The sequence below is a fragment of the Cibotium barometz genome, chromosome 28 (genome assembly GCF_041138505.1).
Source record: "Cibotium barometz isolate CiBa-2024 chromosome 28, ASM4113850v1, whole genome shotgun sequence".
Taxonomy (NCBI): domain Eukaryota; kingdom Viridiplantae; phylum Streptophyta; class Polypodiopsida; order Cyatheales; family Cibotiaceae; genus Cibotium; species Cibotium barometz.
In genome coordinates this window covers 16,577,652-16,587,200 of record NC_141073.1, presented here as the reverse complement: position 1 = coordinate 16,587,200, position 9,549 = coordinate 16,577,652, and the positions used below count along the sequence as shown (strand labels likewise).

Genomic DNA, 9,549 nt, shown 5'->3' with positions numbered 1-9,549 from the left:
GTAGGTCTTGAAAGATGACAATAGTGGCACAGAGTAGCTTTTTCAGATATTAAGTAGTGCACACATCTAATTACTATATTTAAAACCCCATTTGACATGTACTTACTGGAATACTTCTTTCTCTTATCCCAGATGTATTTATAGGAATACTTGTAACTGCATGTTAAGTGCAGCCTTTACTCCACCTCAGTTACCAAGCACATGACTAAACATGCATGTAACATATATGAAATAAAGGTGTGAAGGCACATGTCGGCCACCACACAAGCATTTACTTATAAACAGAATGGCATATGCACCTCTACTTTAAAAAGAAGGCATATATTGTCTGAAAACACACCGAGAGAGAGAGAGAGAGAGAGAGAGAGAGAGAGAGAGAGAGCCGGCAAAGCACTATTCTATGCTTTTACTGCTGAATCAGAAAAGCCTTTTCCAACCCTTCAAACCCACTTTTTGAATCTGCATATGACTTGGTTCCTAAATCCCACTGTGTCAGTAGGTAGTGGGAAATGCAGCCAGTGGTACAATGTTTGTTTCCAATTCTTAGAGCACGGAAAAGCACATCACTAGTTTGCTACCCATGATTCAATTTGTTAGAAAATTTTGGAAAAAAAAAATGAGGCAAGAGGCAGGCGCCTTACACCAATACGATGTGGTTTGTGCCGAGTATCATTTTGCGAAGGGAAAAAATCTCATACACAATCAATTGCTCACAGGACAGTCGTACAAATACATGTCTAACCAAAACACCAATGACGCCTGAATGCTTAAGCCTACTCTCTTTAATTCATTTGTATCTGGCCCAACCCTACAGAGGCCACTAAAAATGCCATTTCAAAGACCAGCACACTACACTCTTCCACATGGATCCCTTGCAACTATCAACACGAGTAAGAATATTGACAGATGCCCGTATGGTTGAGAAAAAACAAAGCAGGTAAGCGATCAAAATTATGCATGTTGATGCTATCTTAGAGCCTGCCTCGTCTTGATCATCCTCTTGAGAGGACCAAGCCAAGAGCCACACTCATCCCAATCACTCGTCGTCAAGCTCACCTGAAAAGATTGTTTGAAAAGGTGAGCTAAACTCATGAGAGCATGATCCACATACAAGCAAATGAATATGAGAAAGAAGATGTATTAACATAAACCCAAAGAGCCTATGAGACCAGAAATCTGTTACTTGTGATCCATGAATGAACTGGATGTCAAGACAACATACGAGAGCGAGAGAGAGAGAGAGAGAGAGAAACCTGTAGTTGCACTGCAGTGGTATAATCCCCTGCATCAAGACTCTGGCAGATTTGGATCAGCTTTGCTCTAGCATTGGGGGATATGTCTGTGTTATTCAACCTTGCAAACAAGCCACCAAGCTTTCTAGAATTATCATCTATTTCTCGCTTCTTTGCAGGGTTTGCTCTAGCTCCACCAAGCGCCTCTGTCGTCTCATTGTACAGTCTTGAGAGGGTTGCAACAACAGGCTTTAAATCAGCTGCAACTCCATCACAAAATCAGACGAGGTTATTCCCCATGAACATGAGAGCTGAAGACTTGTGCAAAAAGGTTGCCTCTACAGTAAAGCAATAATGTCGGAAAAGACTACTAAGAATACCTGGCACATTTGCTGTCTCAACAGTTTGAATGGTTACTGGAGGTGCGGCCATGGCAGTTGCTGGCTGTGCTGTAAGGGGGCTCAAACTGCTTGGACTCTGCGGTTGCGTTGCAGGAGTTAACATGCTCGGTTGCTGTTGAGTCAAAGGAGCTCTTGGAGCAGATACAGGCATAAAACCACGTGGGGTAGGTGCAGCTACAATAGATGGATTCACTGGAAATATCATGTTCGGGGTTGGCTGACTAGGAGTAGGTGCAGTTTGGAAAGGTCTTGGGAAACCGTAAGCGTTGTTAGTCCAGTCTCCTGGACCCTGAAACATATGGGCCAATCAGAATAATGAAAACTTAGAAAGCAGAAAACTTTTCAAGCCAAATATGCAAGCCCAATTCTCACCATTGGAAGTTGATTTGCAGGAGCCATGGCATTCCCCGTGCTTAAGAATTGATTTGAAGGTGCCATGGCATTCCCCGGGCTTGAGAATTGATTTGAAGGTGCCATGGCAGTCCCCCTGCTTGAGAATACATTTGGATTTGTCATGGCATTACCCATACTTGGAGGATCAACAGGAGAGAAAGACTTCACTGGTGGAGGAACAAACGGAGCCTGATGCAGACTTGGAGGCGGCTGCAATCCGCCCATAACAGAATTTTTTACACAATTTAGAGCATTTGTAATGCACCAACTCCTTAACTATAAACTGATCCTAACGGCGCTGATATGATCAATTACCTGTGACCAATCTGGCACAGGAGGCGGAGTTGGGTAGAACATCCCTGGCTGAGGGTATGAAGGCTCTTGTGGAGACGGCACATAAGCAGGGTATGAGTTTCCCTGAATTCAGTTTGAAAAACCATTGTTATCTTCATCATCATCTCTCTCTCTCTCTTCTCTCTCTCTCTCTCTCTCTCTCTCATATTGTAGCCCTTGTGCAAAGAAGTACAAGAATTAGATTACATGTGCAAAGTGTGTGTATCTCCTTCAGGGTTGAACCAGAGAAGCAGTTTTCAGTCTTCCATGTTCTTTTCAATGGCACTGTATAGCCCATGGTATCATTGTACTATTCATGGTCTCATAGGCCCTTCGGTTCTTTTGTAGACATTAATATTTCTCTCTCCGTCTCTCTCCACACTCCAGCTGCAACAGGCCAGGTGGCCAAGGCCCATTGAGCCAAGTTAATCCTCCACACAGCAGCTCCAGATTGCTCAAGATTCAAGAGATCCGAACACTCTACAACAGGAAATGGATGTAGAGAGCCTGTACGAGGTCATAGGTGCAAATGTCACATATTGACCTCCCATTTATCATATAGAGGACATCAACCAGAGATGTGAGGTTTTTATCACACCATATTCTTCAGCCATTCCAGGGGTGCTTTTTAACCGTCTCTTATGACTATTTCATTTGGGTAGCTAGCTTATTCATCTTTTTCTATGATACAGTTACTACATGGATTTATTACGGCATTCCTTCTCATAGACCCTTTGGACATTTGTAGACATGCAAACACACTTTCTCCTGTCTTTCTCTCATTATGTGTTAAAATTTGCCAGCCTCAGATCTGAAGCCCCTTGTTTTTCAGTCCATGCCCGCTTAAAAGCTTTCGAAAACATCATGCAATCCCTCGACAAATAGCAATTGTTTACAAAACAACACCATGGTCAACTTCTTGTATGAGGTGAACATTACTTTGTCAGAGGTAGCTTACACACCTGTGTGGGATCAGGTAAAACAGGCGCAGAGCGATAAAACATTCCTTGCTGAGTTGACTCGTAGGAAGTCTGTTGTGAAGCGTAAGAAGGGTAGATACTTTCCTGAACAATATAGAAAACTCTCTCTCTCTCTCTCTCTCTCTCTCTCTCTCTCTCTCGTCACAAAGAGGTTATGCTGAGGCAGACTCTGAGCTACAGCCAGTGAGACCCTTCCCAGACCTCTATTACATGTTTTTTTGGTGCACACCCATCCACTTCAGAGACTGCCACCCACACGTGATCCTTCAGCCCACACCCCATCGGGTCCCAAGAGAGAGAGAGATGGCTGGTTCTGCTCTGAGGGCCACACATCCCCAATCCCAAGCATCCCGACCTAGCTGTCGCTGCAGATCCAGGTGATGCTTTGACGACATGGAGAGCTCCCACTGCAGGCCATAAAGTACTATACTATCGCCCATTATATAGGCCATCTGGCTCTCACAACACTGTTAGCTAGTTTCTTTTTTCAGCTTTTTCCATGACTTAGTATTCTCTTGGATTCATTGTACTACTTTTTGGTCTCACAGACCCTTTACGTTTTTTGAAGACATTAATCTCTCTCTCTCTCTCTCTCTAACAGTGGTTTGGAGCATCATCGCCCTCTATGAGTCCGTCACCGGATGAGTGAGAGCCCCAGGAGGTACATCGCAAGAGATTTCCAGCATTGTAGGGGTGAAACAGGGCTTCCCTCTATCACCCACTCTTTTTGGCCTCTACGTTGATGAGATCTATCATCTCAAGCTTCATTGACAAATTAGGCGGGGCTGGTCCCATGCTAGCACGAATACTGATCCCCATACTACTTTATGCAGATGACATCGTCGTCCTCTCCGATTCAGCCAAGGGGCTTCAGAGACAGTTGGATGCCTTACACGACATCTGCACTCAGCGGGACCTCTCAGTTAACCTTGGTAAAACCAAGGTCTTCAATACTTCCCGCCCCTTCACATCCAGATTGACCTTCACATACACAAGGGATCCTCTGGAGATTGTCTCATCCTACGCTCCGCCATGCTTCCCGCAGCACATGCTAGAGTGACACGAGGATATGCAGTCTTGAGCTTACTTAGGGTTGTTAGAGGCGTCAGAGGCGTTTGGTACGAGGCGGGTATGGTACGCGCCTCGCATAGTTGTTTCTCGTACCAGTACGAACCCACTCGTGCCGTACGATATCGTACGGTACGAGAGTTTCCCACCCCCCCTCCCCACCTTGAGAAAAAAAATCCAAATGCTAAAAAAATATAGAAATCCTGCTTAACAAAGGTCTCGAATGCCTCCAATACTCCGCAACTTTCGTGTCCACTGAGTATTCCATGTGGGGTTTGTCATCACAGTGTGTATCTACCGTGTGCTACACGCACGCAAGACTAGTTTCGAGGCTTGGGGAAGCTTGGAACTAGGCAGGCTGATTGACGAGCTAAGTTAGGGATAAACTAACGGGCGGGCACCCAAGTATGGACGGGCGGGCGCCCAAGTGTGGACACCCGATGACTGGCCAAGAGCCTATAAAAGGGTGGCCAAGGTTAGTTATTGGGACATAGAGAGTCTCGCGAGTTTGTGAGAGCTCTATGGTCTTGGAGCCTGGATCTAGTGCAGACGTGCACCTGCTTTACGCAGCCGAGGCCGGCAGCAGTCTCGAGGCCCGCAAGGGCAGCTTCGTGGCGGTATGGGATGTCGCGAGGAGGAGATTGGTCGTTACGTCATCCTAGTTAGCTCAGCTCGTGGCTTGGTGGGGACAGCCAAGACTGTGGACTTGCCCACGGCTGTCATGGTTGGGAGGTGAGTCAGGCCTGCACCCCTTGTTGTTTGTTTGTTCGTTTGTTTGCAGGATTCGAGTCTGAACCGAGATCGATCACGAGGGGATCCGTGGGGATTTGGCAGTTCGTATAACTTTATTAACTACAAACTTGTGCAGAAATTGAGTCTTGATACGACACTTAGCGACCATACCTATGAGGTACGTCTACCTGCGGGAAGGCAAGTTTGGGATCGCAAGGTGGAGATGCTTCCAATCCAGATTCAGGACTACAAAGATACTCTGGAATGCTATGTTATGCATCTTGAAAATGTAGACTTGTTATTAGGGATTGAGTGGTTTAAGACTCTTGAAGTCTAGATAGATTGGTCTAGTCATATTTTTTCTTTTTAGCATAGAGACACCAAGTATAGTATTTTAGGTGATTGTATTCATCCCTCTCAGGGACCTCTTGTAAATACAATTGATTTTGGAAATATAATGAATTCTTCTTTGTATACCGCTTTCCATTGTGTATTGATTCCACTTTCTTCTTTTCTCATCCCTTCCATGGATGTAAATGAATTGAGTGTGTTTGAAAGCAAATAATTACAGAAGATACTTGATTCGTTTTAAGATGTATTTCCTAAGGAACTGCCATCGGGTTTACCACCTGAACAGGCAGTAGATCATCGTATTGACTTGATCCCTGGTGCTCATCCTGTCAGTATTCCACCTTATAGGATGAGCCAAGCTGAGGAAGATGAGTTGGCTAAACAACTCAAAGATTATTTGAGGATGGGCCAGATCCGTCCAAGTAAATCACCTTGGGGTGCACCTGTGTTGCTTAGGAGAAAGAAGGACAATACTTGGAGAATGTGTATAGATTACAAGAGATTGAACAAGCTGACCATTAAGAACCGTTATCCTCTCCCTAGATCAGATAACCTGATTGACCAGGTAGCAGGAGCGAAATATTTCACGAAGATAGATTTACGTACTGGCTATCACTAGATACGTATTCATGAAAGGCATGTCGAAAGAACCGCCTTTCGGACTAGGTATGGCCATTACGAGTTTCTCGTATTTCCTCTTGGGTTAACCAAAGCTCCAGCCACTTTCCAACAAATGATGAACGATCTTTTTCGTGAACATTTGGGAAAATTTGTGGTGATAAAACCGGTCTATGGACACATAAAGCGGTAATTCATTCACAAATAACCTGGACTTACTGAGACACACATTCACAGAATCCTCGCTCCCTCTCTCAACAACACATTGGCCCCGAAGTCCGGCGCCCCTTGCGGTATTTCTTTATTGTTAAAAGGTTGGAAATTACAAAGCACAAGTGCAACAAAGCACTCTACTTGCATCAGCTGAATTTTACAAATTCTAGGAGAAATTTGCCAGCATAACTGCAGTAAAACTGTTCCATAACATCTCAGAATGAATCCCAACTGACAGGCACACTTCCATAGGCATCAAGCTACCCAATGGAGTCCAAAACATCACAATTCAGCTTGCTGTAATTTTCTGCACAGGCCTGTTTTCAGCTCTGTTTTCAGCCCAAAATAACCCTTGTACTGTCCTGAAGGACTAAAGCAAAGTCCTACTGCATTTTGGCATCAACCGGGCAACATAACAGCCCAAAAACAGCACCTAAACAGTGCTGAAACAGCATTGTTTTGAAGAGGTTATTACCCTCTTCTGTCCCTGCTTTGGTGTAGGAACCAACTACACCTGTTCCTGTTCAAGGAGGCAACTAGCCTTTGCATATAAGCATGAAATTCACACAATTGTACCTGATTTCATCTGATGAAAGCATTTCCATAGTCTGCAAGAGAGAGAAAGAGAGAAAGAGGCGGTGGGGAGCAAGCTCAACCCTCAATTCCTGAGTTGTAGGGCAAGGGAGTGCACCACCATAGCTGTTTTTCTTGCAACAAAACCACACGATTGATGCAAATATGCCTCCTTTCCCAATTTCCCACGCTTCCCTCTTCTCAATGAGGAAAATGCACCAAAATTTGACACTTGGCACATTTTTAAGCCTTTTCCACATGCAATCTTCCAGGCTAAAAATCTCCTGACTGGTTCACATTCTCACAACAGTCCTTTGTCAGCTTTTGGTCCCCTTGACATTCCGCACAAACTGACGCGAACACTTTTCAATTCCGACACTGCCAAAAATAGCAGTTCCCTAAATTTTAGGGATGATGTCATCTGCATTCCTTTTGGTCTCCTGACCATCTTTGACCACTATGGTCACTTCAGAATTTGCTTAGAATTCAAGATACATTCACATTTCGATGGCGGCCACTTACTAGTGTAAACTGGCCTATACCCTCATTCAGTGACCATGTCCTGGACACTGTCCTTCATCTTTCAGTGCCCACGTCCTGGACACTGTCATTCATCTTTCAGTGCCCATGTCCTGGACACTGTCATTCATCTTTCAGTGCAGTTCTCAGGCTTAGCCAACCATTGGTCCAAAGTCCCACTGGCTGACCCATTCTGACATTGCAATGGCCCAAGCCCTTCCAAGAGATCCCGGGGGAAAGCAACAGCAACCAAAGAGAAAGAAAAGAAAAATATATACTTATAAAGAAATGTAAATAAGGAAAACAACTGCAAAAAGTTTCACCTCCTGGTGACAGTGGTGTTCCTGGATGATATTTTGATATATAGTTGTACTCTTGAGGATCATGTCAGACACCTCACGATTGTCTTATCTATTTTAAGACAGAATCGACTATATGCTAAGTTAAGTAAATGTGAGTTCTTTATGATCGACATCATTTACTTGGGACACAAGATCACTAGAGATGGATTGGGCATTGACTATAACCGAGTTCAGAAGGTTTTGGACTGGCCTATACCGCGAACAATGAAACAACTTCGTTCTTTTCTCGGTTTTGTTGTTTTTCTTTGGATATCTGTACGGGAGTACTCTCAGCTCACACTACCGATGACCGACTTATTGAAAGGTAGTGGACGTAAGTCAAATCAGCCTATCACTTGGAATAACGATTTGGATATGGCCTTCAGACTTTTGAAAGATAAAGTCAAGGAAGCACCTATCTTAGCATTACCTGATCCTAGTCGGCCTTATGTTCTTGAAACTGATGACAGTGACTATGCTATCGGGACTGCTCTATTTCAAGATGGTAGACAGGTTGCTTTTGAAAGTAAAAAGCTAGACGACACTCAATCTCGAGGGCCAACCCTTGAGAAGGAGCTTTATGCTGTGATTCATGCTCTCAAGGTTTGGAGACATTATTTATATGGCTCCAAGTTTGTGGTATTGACTGATCATCAGTCAATCAAGTATGTGTGTGATGCGGATGATTTGAGAGGAAGGAAAGCTCGTTGGGCAGAGTTAATGCAAGATTTTAATTTTGAGATCCGTTATCGGAAAGGGTCCATGAATAATATTGCAGATGTGCTTAGTCGCATTAGAGAGGTGAATTCTTCGTCGTTCACCGAGATTTCTACTGACTTATTTCAGTCATTGAGCGGGCTTTGCAAGACTGATAGTTATTTTGGTCCATTTTGGCAGAAGATCCAGGACGGGAGCTCATTGATTGACCAAGACTCGATGACTGAGCAGTCTACTATTCAGGCTGCACAGGGCCAGTGGATGATTCGGAATGGTTTATTGTTCCGTAATGACAAAATTTGTGTACCACAGATCCCGGACATTAGGTCCAAGATTCTTAAGGAGTGTCACGGCGCCTCTTCTGCTGGACACCCTAGGGTACACAGGACACTATCATTAGTGAAACACACTTTTTATTAGCCGAAGATGAAAGGGTATGTAGAAGATTATGTTCTCAAGTGTCAAATTTCACAGGCAAATAAAGCTGAACGCTTTAGACAGGCTCGGTTGTTGCATCCTTTGCAAATCCCAAGTAATAAATGGGAAAGTATTTCCATGGATTTTATTACCGAATTGCCAAGAACACATCAAGGCCACGATTCTATTTGGGTTGTGGTAGATCGCTTGACAAAAATGGCTAGGCAGGCTGATTGACGAGCTAGGTTAGGAATAACCTAACAAGCGGGCATCCAAGTATGGACGGACGGGCGCCCAAGTGTGGACGCCCGATGACCGGCCAAGAGCCTATAAAAGGGTGGCCAAGGTTAGCTATTGGGACATAGAGAGTCTCGCGAGTTTGTGAGAGCTCTATGGTCTTGGAGCCTGGATCTAGTGCAGAAGTGCACCTGCTTTACGCAGCCGAGGCCGGCATCAGTCTCGAGGTCCGCGAGGGCAGCTTCGTGGCGGTATGGGACGTCGCAAGGAGGAGATTGGTTGTTACGTCATCCTAGTTAGCTCAGCTCGTGGCTCAGTGGGGACAGTCAAGACTGTGGGCTTGCCCACAGCTGTCATGGTTGGGAGGTGAGTCAAGCCTGCACCCCTTGTTTGTTTGTTCGTTTGTTTGCAGGATTCGAGTCCG

General features: G+C 44.7%; 1 protein-coding gene across 5 annotated transcripts in view; it reads right to left on the bottom strand.

Moving 5' to 3' along the window:
- Nucleotides 1-672: 672 nt before the first annotated feature.
- Nucleotides 673-9,549, bottom strand: part of LOC147622592 (protein transport protein SEC31 homolog B-like) — a 97,803-nt gene continuing 88,926 nt past the window's right edge. For 2 of the 5 annotated variants that reach the window (XM_086822114.1, XM_086822117.1), the window contains 6 exons: nt 3,322-3,423; nt 2,342-2,443; nt 2,006-2,236; nt 1,613-1,922; nt 1,254-1,492; nt 673-1,056 (listed from right to left, as the gene is read on the bottom strand). In XM_086822114.1, coding sequence (XP_086678240.1) covers nt 967-1,056; nt 1,254-1,492; nt 1,613-1,922; nt 2,006-2,236; nt 2,342-2,443; nt 3,322-3,423 — 1,074 coding nt within the window. In that variant the 3' untranslated portion in view covers nt 673-966. The remainder of the gene's footprint in view (nt 1,057-1,253; nt 1,493-1,612; nt 1,923-2,005; nt 2,237-2,341; nt 2,444-3,321; nt 3,424-9,549) is intronic. The other 3 variants (XM_086822116.1, XM_086822118.1, XM_086822115.1) reach the window with 2 other exon arrangements.